Consider the following 16,143-nt stretch of genomic DNA (forward strand, 5'->3'; position numbering starts at 1 on the left):
TCTCCAGCATGGCATACAGTGCTCTTTCAACGCACATTTGTAGACTGAGAAATGATAGCGTTCTCAGATTTTCTGTAATGTGCTTTTATTTTATATTGAATTTTTTTCCAAAAATGTGAATAAATGACTGAGGAATTTTGTTCACATGCAGAGAAAATTATGATAGCATAAGGCATAAGAGAGATAAAGACTAAAGCAAACCAAAAGGCAACAATTTTTAAAAAAGAGAACCAGAATAAATATTAAAGGTTTGAAAGGAAGTAAAGAATTGCTTTAATAGGCTGTATCTTCTACTTCATACCTATTTGCACCAAATCTATTAAGGAAGAAAAAAAGGAAGGTAAGCAGAGAAGGTAATAAATGGGGAAGGAGGGAGAAAGAGGGGAAAAGAGAGAATCAGAGAGAGGTAGGGAAGGAGAAGTTGATTATTGGTTTCCAAGAGGACTGAGTGAAGTAGATTTTTAAAATAAATCTATTATAAATACTGAAAACTGTTTTCAGTATTTATCCTGAAAATAAAAAAACTTAAAAAAATCTTAAAATATATTTTCTAACTGCCAGTATATCAGTAGCAAAACCTTTGAATATGAAGGACATTTTCTTATATATCTTAAGCAGAGATTCTTCTATAATACAAGTTTAGTCACTTAAGTAAAAATTATTCCCTTAAATAAGAAACAAGTTAAGGATATGGAAGGTATTAACTTGATTAGAGGAAATCATATTATCTATATGAATATGATCAGAATTTCTTCTGAGTTTTTATTATTAAATGTTAATTTAATCTTTTAAAAATTGCTAAACGACTATTAAAATATACATATAATCAAACATTCAAATCAATATAAATTCAACTTTAATAAAATATTAGTGTGGTCTTTTGTCACATACGTTCTTTTATTTTTAATTATAAAAAAACAATAACTCAGATGTAGTAAAGGCTATACTTGTATCTTTGAGCTGCCCTTATTTCTTTCTTATCCAAATCTATCAAAAAACCAGCTTAGGCTCTTTAGTTGTGTTTAGATTGTATCACTACTTTTTTTCATCACTCTTTGGCATCAAAGTTCTCTCTCTCCCTTTTATGTTTCAAATGACAATAATAGTAATTATAAATGATTATTGTTATAAATATAAATTATATAAACGGTATTCTCAAAAATGAGAAATCTCCTAGACATTTTTGTCTTCATATATATACTTGAGACAGTTGCCCTAGTGATGAGCAATGATATTCTGACATCTGCATTGCACAGAAAAGCAATATGGTAGAAAATACAGCGGGAGTATTATAAGATAATAATGCTCCACGCATTCATGCCACAAAATTCACCCCATCTAATCTCTCACAGTAAGATTAAGTTCTGATAACCATTCGAGGCAGATGAGTCCTATGTGTGATATAACCCATCTTAGCCAGGAAGTCAATTATCCCATGACTCCTCCACAGTAAGTAAACAAATGTGTAACAATTTCCCATACACATTGGGCTAAAAACTAAACTACTTATTAATTTGTAATTCTATTTCATCTTCCTCTGTCTTATCATGAATACTTTGGCAAGTATTTACTGCCAAAAGTAGCTATACTAATCTCATTACCAATTATTTTTGGGTCTCTACAAAGTCAAGTAAACACAGCTGGCTTTGTTCTAGCAGCTTCCAGTTTTTCTGTGGAGTTTCACATCAAATACAAGTAAAAAAGTACAACAAAAATGAAAATGACATTTAAATAATATAAACACTATACTGGAAAACAAAAAAAAATAGATATTCAACATCAGAACATCTATATTTCTTAATGAGAAGGAGAAAATAAGCCAAAAAGAATAATTATGTAACTATTGACTATATTACTTTGAATTTCCTTTATTTCATGACCACAAGCATCCTAAATTTAATATTTATTTTACCATAGCTACAAGCATCTATTCTGTTATTTTTTTCAACTTACTCTCCTTTTAAAACACCTAAATCAGTTTTAAAAGAAACTCTATATTGCTATACAAATAAATGGCATTTGTCATAAATAAAAGATAACTGTGAAAAGACATACATAATAATTTATTAAATTAGAAGACATAAAGGAGATAAATAAATAGTAATTGATGTAACAGACCAGAGAGAACCAGTGAAATGGTGAGGTAATATTTAATCATTTTGCAAATGTTAATCGGGGTCACTGGTTATCCAATGAAATAGGGAGTGAGGGGCCAGATGCCAAAATAAGGAGTGTTGATTGAAAACCTGTTTAAGAAACTGTCCAATTCTTACAAGTGTTGGAGATAATGTTTTGAAACTTTCCAAAGAGAAGAACAAACACACAAAAGAGTCAAAAATAGGAAAAAAAATGAAAAAAATTAGAGGACTGGTCTAGGAAGTTCATTATCTACTAATACGAATCACAGCAAAGTAAAACAAAGCAAGTATGTGGAGTAAATAGTAAAGTAATTCAAGAAAAAGGAATTTGCAGGCTGAAAGAACTCACTAAGTGTCCAGCACAGTGGAACAAATGGAGTCACACCTTGGAATTCACGAACGTCAGAGTACTAAGGACAAACAGAAGATTCTATAATCCTTCAGAGGCACATAGGCATAAATACATGATTAGGAATCAGAATGTTTCAGATTTCTAATAGCAACTCTGAAAGCTAGAAAATGATAAAGAATTACCTCTAAGGGAAATGGTTTCCAATTTAGAATTAGATACCAAATCAAACTATAAACCAAATGTGAGAGTAAAAGAAAAGTATGTCAGATATAAAGTTCTTAACATTTTACTTCCCATGCATTCTGTGAGGAACAGAGAAAACTATTGAAGAATGTACTCCACCAAAATGAGGAGGAACAAACACAGGAACAAGGCAAAGAGAATCTCCAGGATGATGGGAGGAGAATTCCTACCAGATGGCAGCACCCAGTGTCACCCGTCCAAGCTCAACTGGACTGAAGACCCTGGGGCAGGGCTCTTTTGGGAGAAGAAATTGATAGCATACATAATGCATCTGGTTTTCTTGAAAGATAAGTTAGTAAACTGGCTGTGAGTTTGGCATTAGTTATTAGTACAAACAAAACTATGCAATGAAGAACAAGAAGAAGCAGAGAAAGTAGATGAAATGGAAGAGGAGGAGGGCACAATGAAAACAAAAATCAACAATTGTTAACTCATAGAAAAATAAGAAATCACTTAAAGGTTTAGCTCTGAAAAGAAATTTACTTAGATATAATAATTCAGACATTGATTATTGCTCTAACAAAATTACAGTGTAACCACTTAGGGGGAATGGAGACATAGAAAAGGCATTTGTGTGTGTGCTTGTTGTGTGTGGTAACCACTTAGGGGGAATGGAGAAATGGAAAAGGCGTTTAAGTGTGTGTTTGTTGTGTGTAGAGGAGATATGGATAGGAAAGAGAAATTCTTGCCTTCCACAGGAGAAAGTTAATGGGGAATATCTAAAAAGGAAACAACCAAGCATGCTTTTAGAGTAATAAAGATAAATACCAAAATAGTCAGCTAAAGATATGAAAATAATGCATTCTCATGAGAAGTTAGGGGCTGGGAGGAGAAGAGGAGATTACTTTTCTTGACAAATCTTACAGAATGATTTGGCTATAGAAACAGGACTAACTATCATTTTTTAATAAAAAGTTTTTTATAAAAAAGGAATATCAAGAATACTCAAAAAATGTAAAAAAAAGTACTGAGCTGAGAGTAATGATACTGAATATTAAAATATATTATAAAGCTATAAAAATAAAAGCAGTTTGGCATTGATAAATATATAAGCACAAATGAGAAAATCAAGAAATAGATACAAATATGTATAGAAATTGAGTACATGGTAAATTTGACAATCCTATTCAGTGGGAAAAATGAATTATTCAATATCAGATGTTATGATAATTAGCTAGCCATAAATAAAATAATAAAAATGGATTTTGGTCTCATTCTTTACACTAAAATAATTTTGAGATAGATCAAATATTTAATTTAAAAATGAAACCATAAAAGAATTTGAAGAACTCATAGGATCATACTTTATAAACTAATGTTGGAACTTGTAAGAAAGACATAAAATCTGAAAGCCACAGTAGAAAAACAGTGATGTCTATTTAAAAATTTAGCTCTGTAAAATTGCATAGATTAAAAACAGAGCCCAAAACAGCCATAAACTATGTTAAAAATCAGATGACAAACTGGAAAAATCATATATAATATATAAGACAAAGGTTAATATGTACTAATTAGACATTATAAATGTATTAGAAAAAGGTGAACATCTCGGTAAAAGTGGTTAATCATTTAAAAACATCATTCATTAGAAATGAAATATAAATAGCTAAATACTTAGGAAAAAATGCTCAAGGTCATTAGTAATGCAAATTAAAATAACAGAGTACTATTTGGGCCTATTACACTGCAAATTACGACCAATATTATTTGTATCTAGTGTTGGCAAGTAGTGAATAAATGAACAATTCACATAAGAGTAATAGGAATGTAAATTACCTCAGCTTTTTTTGAAATTTTCTAACAATAAGTATCAAAAGCCCCTTCATCTAGCAATTTCACTTTTAGGAATTAATCCTAAAAATAAGATTATTGTGCCAAGAATATATATAGAAATAAACTTATGACATCAGTAAGACAGACACAATTCAACTGTCAGTAAGGGTTTGGTAAACTAAATTATAGCATATATATCAGACAGAATATTATGCAAGTATAAAACAATTTGGATTTATATTTACTGAAATAGAAAGATATTCACAATGTATTGATGATAAATGAGGTAGCAAGTTCACATACCGGAAATATATAGTGTTCCTATTTTAGTCAATGTATGTGTATAAAGAAAAAACTATGGTGAAGTGAGGGACTCACTGCAATGCGACAATAGCTAACTTTGGAATGTGACTGCCAATTGTCTTTACTGTCCTCACTTTTATTTTTCTTTTTTTGCAGTGTTTCTTCAATAATTTTTAAAATACAAAGAAAAAGGAAATAATTCATAATATTTTGTGATTAATAGGAACTCTTAAATCCAAGGTGAGAATAGCTAGTCCGAAAGGAAACAACATACATAAAAAGTGAAAGCATAAAGGTAACAAAAACACTGCATTTCAAAAGATATGTGTTTAGAATAGGCATTTTTTTTTCCTGCTTTTAGTGGGAAGTTCTATGATTCCTGTCACTTTAATATTGTCTGATGTTTGCATAGGTTATAATTCAAAGTAAACATTTTAGAAATACAACTATCTTTCACTTTGTATTTTTAAAAAGATAGACTGTAAAAAAAAAAAAAAAAAAAAAAACCAGATAATTTTTAATTGCCATAAGTGAGGGATTTTTGAATGCCATTTAAAAACCCACATCTTGTACTCTTAAATGCCCTTTGGCTGAAACATGGCTGGCCTTTGCCACTAAAGAGCCCAACAATTACACAGCACTTGACATTGCCTTTTGCCCTTTTCTGTAGCAGTGTGTGTGCTTCATGACCTCAATGAAAGAAACAGGAAGGAAAATAATTCATGGCAAACTTGGCTTTGATGTGTATCCAGCCACATGCTGGGATTGCCCCCTTTTTTTTTTTCAGTTCTTGATGTATAGAATAGGCTAGAGGGAGCAGACACAACCTGGCTAAATCCTACACAGCGGGATTGCGGCAAGTGCTAGGGCCATTTTCAAGCAAGTGTTTCAATACAATGCACTATTTAAGTACTCTGTATGCAGAAGCCTGTGCATGCCGACTGTTCCAAGAAGACTATCTCCCTCTTCTCCTCTGACTCTCTGTCTCCTCTCTTCTTATTTTGTTTCTTGGTTCCGAAGATCTAATGTAAGCTTTAGAAAAAGAAACCTAAGCGGAATTCGTAGCACATGAAGTTCTTCTCTAACCACTCAGTTATGCAAAGCTCCAGTCCTTGGCACAATGCTAGGGACAAAGGCTGTATAATGAGGCAGCGCCATTTCCCAACCTACATCAACTATCTTTGAAGAGAAGCTAGGAGGCTGATGCACCTCTTTGAGTTCAAGTGAGCTCAAATCAGAAATTCATAAAACTAATCTACTCATATCTGTTTATCCTGTAGGATAGTTTTTCCACTGGGGAAAAAAAAAAGACTGATAAAGTAAGAGAACTAGTTGCCTGCCTGGTGTCTCACAAATCCAACTTCTCAACTTGACTGAGGTATACAGCCTTGGTCTAAAGAACTGTATGATGCCTGATTCCTTCACTTCAGTTCCAGAATTCCATTCTCACTGTTGCTCTGCACCAAAATATGAATGTCAGGTATTTGTTGCTTAAATTAATATAATTTATATTTTGTAAACTTTTTATTTCTTGATGTAAACTCTTAAGGGTTTAAAATACATGCACACACACAAGCAAACACACACTAGGAGCTCAGGACCTTGAAGAGTTGCTCATCATAAGCCAAATATACGCCTGGTAAATAAATTTGAGTTTGTATTTAAGTCAATATCATTCTTGCAGCATTAATCAGCTTAGACACACTCTTCTTCTAGAATAATGGACCTCTTTCAGGGTGTTTGTATATGCTGTTTTTCTAAAATAATTTATATATTATCCTAGTAACTATTTCACCTTAATATTTCATTTTCATGCAATTATGTGTATGATTTTTTTCTCCATAAATCATACAAGACTCCAAATTAGAAGAAATCAAATATTTTCATAAAATAAAGAATATTTTCCTATGCATTAATCTATGGAAACGTCAAATACATTATGATATTAATCTGAGATTTTTAAAGACTAATATGTTTCATAGAAAGAAATGTTTTGGGGCACATTAAGATTCCCACACATAAGTATGATGAGCAGTTCCCAAAGCTTTCTGGTACCAACAAACTTAGTAAAATATATCAGGATTCTTCTAAAGGTTTGGTAAAGTATGTGTGATAATAATTTAATCAGTAAAATATGCACCAATAATTGGGTAAATGCCTTCACAATCTTGAATTATTTATTAAAAACAATACTCATGATTAGAAAAACCAGAAATTCTGATTTGTACAGAAACATTCAACTGCATTTTCTCATGATTTTTATATTTAATTTATTTTATTTTAAAAAGTACTTACTCTTGCATGTATATTTTCCTGTAAGAGAAGAAAAAGAGTAAATTCATGTAAATCCATTTATTCAAGGTAATATACAAACATAAATCCTTTTAAATTTTCTTATGTAAGATAAAAGTAATAAGTAATTTTCATGCATGCCTAATAGAAGTAGTCTCATTATTTTATAATCATGTCTCTAAAGAATAAAGAAGATGAAAATTTTTCTCTAAAAGCCTCAAGTGGCTATGAATAAATAAAATAATAACCTGTGTTTATTACCTGATCACTGTGGCCTTTGGTTTCCAACTATTGGGAGTAAAATAACTGTTTTCAATATAAACAATTTTATGACCCATCCCATAATAATAGATGGTCTTTTTACATTCAGTGATTGAGAAAAAATTTAATAAGTACCTAAGCTGAATTTTATAACATTTAGTGGATTTAATAAGTTTTTTTCCATTAATTCCAGTACTTTGTATATGTGGAAAACAGTGTGGGACATGTGTGAAGCAATTGTTTTCTCAATCTTCAGACATGCTATATGAATGGACTTCTAGACATCCTAATTTAACTAAGTTTTACTGAGTCTAAGACCTATTCGATGGAAATCAAGCACATAATTACAATTTTTAAGAAATTAGCAGCTGTTATAATTTTAAACAATTATTAATGACTGTTTAAAGATCTCTTTTATGGCAATGAAAGAAATACCACCACCACCCCTTGCCCAATATTTCCTTCCAATCATTTCCTTTAAGCTTACATGCTTCCTTCTATCCTCTTCTAAAGGGAAATTCTATTTGTCAAATATGCTTTGTGGATCATAGGTCAGAAAATCTGGGGAAGAAAATGAATAAAAATAAAGAAACGATTTTCCGTGCAAACAAGAGAATAAGGTGATCGTTTAGTAACCAAAACACATACTTTGAAGTTGAAAGAATAGATTATTCTTTTAACTTCTACAGGAAACATGGATTTTTTTTTCTGTTTCATTTATTTTATCCAAGTAAAACCTAAATATCATAATATAAATTAAACATTGTGTTTATGTAGTATAACACTGTATGAAAGGGAATCCGAGAGATTTTCCAATAGGATAAACCACAGCCTGTGGAGTAGGGGCACTATATTATAACATCTTTCAATTTGTTCATCATTTAAAAAAAAAAAAATCTCCCTTTTAGGCTGAAACTTTGCAGAAGGTAATCCTAACAAAGCCCGATTCAGGAAGGAAGAATTTAAATTGTGTCCATTTACCCTTTTATGGGTTAAAGTAATTTAATGTATCTATCACTATACCTCCTACCCTCATGAGCACATTATCATTTGACTCACAATTAACAAGTTTTCATGTGACTATTCCTTAAGGATTATAGTCTTTGTTCAAACATGATGCCATATAACAAGGAACTGAAGGGCTTTCCAAAAGTGATTTTAATTTTTACTTGGAACACTCCATTAGAATAATGAGTATAAAATGTGGTGAACAAATTGAAATGTATTCCTTTGGATTTTGCATTGCATGAGCTTTTAGCTTCCTCCCTGAATGGAGAAGCTCCAGGAGTAATGTGAGCAGCCAAAGTGCCCAGATGACTAGAAGTTAGAAGTTTTCCTCTTGGGGATGATGGCCTTGATTAGCAAGAAGAAAATACAGATGAATTTATAATAACTAGACAAGAAGCTAGAAATGTGTCTTGCATCTATCAAAAAACTTAGAAAATCCCCTTCATTCTCTTTCTATTACAAAATAAACAGATCTCTGGGGCCTCTGAAATGCAGCAGGGACTTTAGTGGTATTTATAAATGGAAAAGCAGAAAAAGGAGGCAGCAGACAGGCTATTCTAATTATAGCTACATTTGCATTTATAGCCACACTATCTTTCACTTTCCTCATACAGATCAGAAACCTTAAATAACCCCAAGAAAACTTAGTAATAAGATCTTTAGCAATAACTTCCATAACTTTGGAGACTATTTTAATATAGTATTTTACACAATCTTAGCAGCCACTAATTGGACTGTCAAAACTTCTTGTTGAATAAATAAAAACTTGAAAATTTCCAGTTTGTAGACTATACATACAGATGTGTATTTGCTTTTGGATAGACGTAACATCTTTTCTTTTTTAAGGTCTCCAAACTCTGAAATTACTGCCTAGATTGTACCTCTATTGAGGAAAAAACCCCACCTGCTTCAGGGAAAGCAGCAAATGAGTACTATAGACATGATTTCTCCCTCTAATGTAATTCTTAACTTGAATATGTATGGAAAATCACCTGAGCGTGCTTGTTAAAAGAGCAGACCCTGAACTGGACCACCAGAAATAATATTTTTTTGGTCTGAGGGAGAGCATGGGAATCTGTACTTTTAATACACAGCCCTGGAGGATCTGGCGCAAGGGAACTTAACAGACAAACACTGCCCTCCTGTTACAAAAGGATTCAATATTATTCTCCCTTTTGAAAGATAATTGGTCCCAAAGAATAACTGAAAGTTAGAAACTTGGGTCTGTTACAATATCTGTTACTCCTCTTTTGGGAATTAGTCTTGAACTGCAGCCACCCTGAAAGCTTCTGGTGTTATTTAAATTAATTCTTGTATTGTTACAACACTTTCCACATGGTTTTGTTTATCTCCTCAACTAGAGTTTGTGTTCCTGAGAGGCAAGAACTACGCTGATATATATATATATACATAGATATATATATAGTTTTTTGCACACTCCTTATGAGAATCTAATGCCTGATGATCTATGCTGATATATTTTTTTTAAAATTTTCAACATTATCTAGCACTTTTAATAAGTATTTATTAGGTCCTCAACAAATGCATTTTAATATTGGTTAAAAAGCAGGCTAAATTGCTTTAAAATCCACCTTAACTTCTGAGGCATGAAGCCACCTCTCTCGTGGATATTGCTCCAAACAAAGATTTCCAATATCCTTGCACAGTATAAGATGGAGGCCACACCTAGTATTCATTAGAAATTGGCACTGCACTTGGGCTGTGTTATCTAGCCACAAGGAAAGGCAGAGCGGTAGTAACAGCTTTGACTGATTACTTGGCAAGGGAAACCAAGCCCTCAGGGTGTTTCAGACTGTCTTTGGCCTATAAACCTGTTTGAAAACCTGTTTCTCAGAATTCAAAGCTTAGCTTGACTGAGGTCAGTATTATAGTAATGTCAATAATTCTACTGCCCTCAGCCTTCAGGCAGACCAATACAATCCATCATTAACTTTATTTTCATGGAAAGGCAACTTTTGGGAAAATAGCTCTAACTTCACCTATTTTATTTGATTTTCTTTCCTTTAAGAAATAGTTGTGCCCATATTGCTTCTTTTGGATTTTTTGCTTTCTAAACCTTAACACTTTCCAGTGCCTGAAACTATTACCTAAAATCAGAATAGCTCTAAACACAAAATTTGGGGCATTACCAGGGCAATTACTTGAAACTTTCAGAAAAAGACCAAATAAGCCATTGGGTCTGAAAATAATTTTCAATAACTGAGACTTCATGAGGTTCTAAAATCACCTCTACCTTTTAGCTGCTTTTTGGGGATGTGATGCTGGGCTATACTGCCTAGTGGAATTTTCTGGCAGGCTCTATTTCTTTCTCTTAGGAGTCAAAAGCTTAATGAATAATAAATTGGCATTCTTCCCTCTATGAACAGACAGCTCCATTTCTGGTGAACAGTTAGAAGCACATGCCCAAAGTAGATGCACCACATTCTTTTCGGGCAAGGACCTCCATCCCCAGGGCTGGCATTGAGTGGAGGTGATCAAAGGTGCTAAATGTTCACTTGCTGTGACATTTCTCACTCTTAGTTCTAGAAGCCAAGAAGGAAAATGGCTCCAGCTTTTATTGGATCAGATCTTGCCACTTGTTTAAGGTAGGAAAGGTGTTCATTCAAACCCAGGATAATACCATTTCCTTTTTTCCCAAAGAAAAAAAAATCTGAACATTTAGAGGACTGTGCTTTTAACATATGAATTTATTAAAATGGCCACAACGTCAAGCTTGCATGTTTCTCTGAATTGATATTCTAACACTGAACTAAACTGAAAATAGCGAGAAATAATTAACTGGAGCTATTTGCTCATTACATCTTATATTTAAAACTTATCTGGTCATACTGAGTTCCTTAGGGCAGAGTCTAAGTCTTATTTACTTTTGTATTCCTAGCACCCAGAACTACACTTGGCACAGCACAAACACTAAATAAATGCTTGAGATTTGGTGACTTGAATTCTTCTTTTCCATGGCATGAAGAATGGTTAAAAACCACAGTAATTTAATGACCAGTGGAGGGCAATGAAGTTGACATTTTATTTATTAAAAAAAAATTCACTGGACTCATTTTAAACTCACTTTCAGACCCAATTCTAGCCTGGAAACGCTTCTTCCAGAGTAGTACTGTGATTTCACTTTAATGCAACTAAAAACCTCTTGTACCATATTAGGATCCCCATCCCCATCCCGGTCAGGGATCCCTCCTTCCTCCACCGCAACAGAGTATACAGGGGAGGTGTGCTACAGGGTCAGATGGGTGTGCATTGACTTATACACCACAGCTCTATGTTTGTTTAATTCCTGGTCTAATCAAGATTATTTGACAGTGGATACATACCACTTGAAAGGGAGAGTCTGTAAGAGAACCACTGGGTAAGGTGTGCAGTAGGGCAGTAATTTTGGCTTTAAGCTTCATGTGGTAGAAAACTGCATATTCAGTAAGACACCAATTTCATTTAAAATAATCAGTGCAAACACATACTCACATTTATGCATATAAATAATATCAGAAGAAAATGATTATTAAGAAGAAAGTGGTTAATAGTGAAATAGCAAGGGGTTTTTATCTTACACATACTTTCTTATATTTTTCAGATTTTCATAATGAATAGATATTTTCTCTAGAAAAGAAAAAGTACATTATGTAGCACCCATTAATGTTTTAGAGATGAGGAAGAAAGGCACGAGTAATTGTTCTGAAACTAACTTTAGCTAAGCCTGCCTTGTCTTCACCAAAATCTCCCCACAATGAGTTTGGGGAAAGAAGATGGCCATGCAGAGAGTCACAGGCCATTCCACTAACTCCTTTAACCCCTGTGCTCCAGTGGTCATAGGGCCATGTGTTATTTCACATACTCCTTGAACTATCTGGGAGCAGGCAAGTTACAATAGCTTTAAGAAGAGGCTTTTCTTCCACATTTTATATTTTGATATTGCATTTTTCAATCTCTACAGAGCTCTATATCTTTTCCCATGTTATTTTTAGTCATTCTCACAGGGGGAAAAAAAGTCAATCAGGGCTTCTGGCATGTCAGCTTTTTATAAAGGGAATGCAAAGCAGAGCTCCCAGCAAGCCTCATAAAACAGGATTTATGTGAGACCTTTCATCTACATCCATTTAAAATGTTCCCTGCTAGGCAACTGAGAGGAGATGGGAATCATCATTTGAAAAGGCCTTACTTTAAGGACTGGATACAGTGGCTCAAATGTTGCTTCAGCTCTTCTTCCTTTTCATAGGACTCCAGTACACTGTGTGCTTCATCATGGTGATAGCAGTAGATTTTATAAATATCTTCCAGTGGCCCTTTAATCTGCAGGAATACTTCTCCTGATCAATGCAAAACAAAGGCAAAATGACAGCATCAGACAAAACTGGCACTTAGCATGGTTATTCTCTACAATGTTAACTACTCTCAAAAATTAGGATGGGACCCACTTTTTCCCCAGGTTATTCAGGAAGGGTAGAAAACATTGAGTGATTTTTCCCCCCTTTTCTTTCTTTTCTTTCCCTTTTCCTTCCCTCCCCGCTTTCCTTCTTTGCTCCCTCTCTTTTTCTGTCTTTTCTTCCTTTCTTTTATAAAACAAAGGATGAATAAGTTATTAGAGACAGGCAGCAAAAGAAAGCTGGTTTTCTCAAAGGTGACCTTATTCACAAGGTTGATGTGCAGAATTGTGGTTAACAGTTGCAATTTAGAGTTGGTGAGCATGGATTTGAATCAGGCTGTGCTACAGACTTGCACTGTGACTTGAGCAAGTTATTTTAACTCTCTAAACTTGATGACAATAATAGACTCAATTTTAGAAAGTTGTTATAAAAATTAAAAGAAGTGGTATTTGTAAAATTCAGAGTATAGTAAATACATATGAAATGCTTGAAATTAAGCAGTTTTTGTTAATTTATAAGAGATAGAGAAGGTGAAATTTTAGGTGCTGGGTAAGTTATTTTTCAATATTTACTGCACTAATATTTCCTGAGACCCTCTGAAAGGCAAGCAATGGAGTTTAGAAAAATTAAATATTTCCTTCTGTGTGATAATGAAAAAAATAAATCATTATTTTAAAAATCAGTTTAATACTCTGAACCAAGGTTATGATTGTGTCTTTATAAAGCAACTTAGGCTAATTTTAACCAGGCATTTAATGAATCCTTTTTAATTTTATGATAAAATAGGGTCTATAACTTGTGGCTCAAGTAGATATTGGACAACAGTTTGATTTGATCACACACTCCATTTACTTAAAGATGAGTATTATACATCCACTATCTAACTCAGCACTGTATTACATTATTTGGCAGATACCCAAGAAATATGTGACAGGGACAGCTCTCAAAACATTGCATATTTGAGATTGATAATGATTTGGTGGCTGAATTAATTTGGATGGCTTAATAAACTGACAGTGATCTGGACCTATTAATCTGGACCTATTAATCTGGACCTATTACAGTTAACAGGAGTAAGTCCTTCTTTCCACAGAAATAAAACTGCCCTTAGTATTTTCAAGATGTTTTTCACACATTAACTTCTTACTTGCATGAAGAGAGAAGAGGTTATTTATCCATATTAATTAAGGATGAATAAATCTGAGTTTGAAACAAATAAACGATTTTCTCCAAGTCCTGTCTAGAGGTGGAAAGGCAGGATGAGAGGCCATATTCTTATTTTTTCCTTGAATTTTAGCACATACTCCTCACCCTCAACGCAGTTCAGAGCTTTGCTGAACACTGTATTGGGTGATGCACTTGGAAAGAATGCTAAACTCGAAATCAGAAACAATTTAGGGTTTATGTGGGGAATTTGAGAATGACTTTTTAAAATTTCAGTATCTTCTAGGGCACAAGTGGTTTTTGGTTACATGTATGAATTATACAATCGGAGAATGACTTTTTAAATAATTGAGTGTTAGTGGCTTCATTTTATTTGTAAAATCAAAATAACAGAAGCCATTGAGACTTATTTGAGACTGAAATGGGATGACAGATATACAAAATGCCCACCACTGACTAGTTACTCAAGAATTGTCATTTGTCTCTTAAGGTTGCTTCACTACCTCTAGAATTAAAATGCTAGCACTTTTAAAGTATCACATTCTTTTCTAATTTTTATCCAGCCAATAAAATATTTTTCCTTTTCATTATGTGGGATTTTCCTGTGATTATATGATTATAGTTAGACTTTGAGGTAATGCGAAATAATGTGCACACGTGCAAGTGTGTGTGTGTTTGTGTGCATGTGTGTGTGTTTTAAGGTTTTTGTTTGTTTTAATAGAGCTTTCTGGGGGCCTGTAAGAAAAGTCAATGAGCATCTTAAGAGCTGAAGGATACAAGATTCTTGTTTTGTTTCTGAAATTTTACAGAATTCATCCTTCTACTAGTGTAGCTCATATACATTTGTTCTTCAATACTAATAACAACACAAACAGTAAAAGATAGTGAGTAGAGGAAAGAAAACAAAATAAGACAGTGATTGAATTTAGGATTGGGCATAAGGTGAAGGGAACCCCCCAGTAGCAGAACCAGGTAGCACATGGGAACTAGTGGCTTTGGCTGGGAGGGCCCAGAAATGGGACTGGTTACAGGCTTAGATCACAGACTTAGATGGATTCTCAGCAGCAAGTGGACAACAGTGGACATGCATAGACACAGCCCAACACAAGATGAAGCTGTCAATAAGTGTGCTCACTACAAAGAAGCTAAAAGCAGAGACCAAAAAAGGAAAGAAATAAGGACAATCTCATTAATCCACAAGGTGATCAAATCAGAAAGTCAAAAAACAAAGAACAAAAACACTTATTTTCATACACAATGAACCCATTAAATGCAAATTATCTTGCATTTCCTTTAACAGGAGTGGTCTAGTTTGAAAGAGTTTATAGCTCTTCCCTTAACAGAAAAATCTTTTTTTTATTCTTTTCCAAGTAAAATTCTGTTGAGGCTCTAATAATAATTATTAAAGTTAAAAGATATTTAGTGCTCTAATTGAAAGTCATTTATTCACCCAAAGGCCAAGTACAATACTGGCAGGCAGAAATATTTTATTCCCTTCCCAGCCCTAGCAATGTATTCTGCTTCATAATAGTGCAGATGAAGCAGTGTGTCTTGCAGCAAAAAGTGATTCTGTTTCCACGGTAACATAACTCTCGACTGCGTTTCTTTAGTGGTGAAGGACAACTGCTCTGTCTAATGTATGTGGGTTTGAGGGGATGATTAGTAGCAGAGAAGGGACTAAGCCAACACCATTGAAGGTAATTTCACTTGTGGCTGCCTATCACAAAGGCACCAGAATCCTATAAAATAAATAAAACGAGTGTGCTCTTCTTTTTAAAAATTCTACAACCCAACAATTTCTGCATTGACATCCCCAAAAAGCAATTGCCATGCAAAGGAGAAAAAAATGCACCATTTTAAATCTCCTTAGTTATCTTAATTATAAACAACTTCCCAAAATATCGATATTATGTCTGGATATCATTACTCCTATGTTGCAATGTGTTCCCTTTACTGATGTGAATAAATGTATGCTGCTCTTTCTGTTTATTTCATGTGCAGCCCAACATGTGCCATACCAAATGAGTTAGCTTCTATATTATTGTAATCCTGCTCCAAGATGAATTTCTTCTGCAGGTAAGTAAACCAGGGTAAAGTCAATGATTTTTTTTTTTTTTTTTTTTGAGTCGGAGTTTCGCTCTTATTACCCAGGCTGGAGTGCAATGGCGCAATCTTGGCTCACTGCAACCTCCGCCTCCTGGGTTCAGGCAATCCTCCT

At 33.6% G+C, this 16,143-nt stretch overlaps 1 protein-coding gene and 1 long non-coding RNA gene across 2 annotated transcripts in view; one reads left to right on the forward strand and one right to left on the reverse strand.

Moving 5' to 3' along the window:
- The window catches only part of ARHGEF38 (Rho guanine nucleotide exchange factor 38), a 134,338-nt gene that overhangs the window by 33,422 nt on the left and 84,773 nt on the right, over positions 1-16,143 (reverse strand). Inside the window, exons 4-5 of the mRNA XM_017516818.2 lie at positions 12,557-12,704; positions 7,105-7,122 (exon numbers count right to left, since the gene is read on the reverse strand). Of these exons, the coding sequence (XP_017372307.1) occupies positions 7,105-7,122; positions 12,557-12,704 (166 nt within the window). The remainder of the gene's footprint in view (positions 1-7,104; positions 7,123-12,556; positions 12,705-16,143) is intronic.
- The window catches only part of LOC119469233, a 6,514-nt gene continuing 6,313 nt past the window's right edge, over positions 15,943-16,143 (forward strand). Inside the window, exon 1 of the long non-coding RNA XR_005198043.1 lies at positions 15,943-16,001. This is a non-coding gene — a long non-coding RNA (uncharacterized LOC119469233). The remainder of the gene's footprint in view (positions 16,002-16,143) is intronic.

Source organism: Cebus imitator, unplaced genomic scaffold (assembly GCF_001604975.1).
Source record: "Cebus imitator isolate Cc_AM_T3 unplaced genomic scaffold, Cebus_imitator-1.0 Scaffold606, whole genome shotgun sequence".
Classification (NCBI taxonomy): Eukaryota; Metazoa; Chordata; class Mammalia; order Primates; family Cebidae; genus Cebus; species Cebus imitator.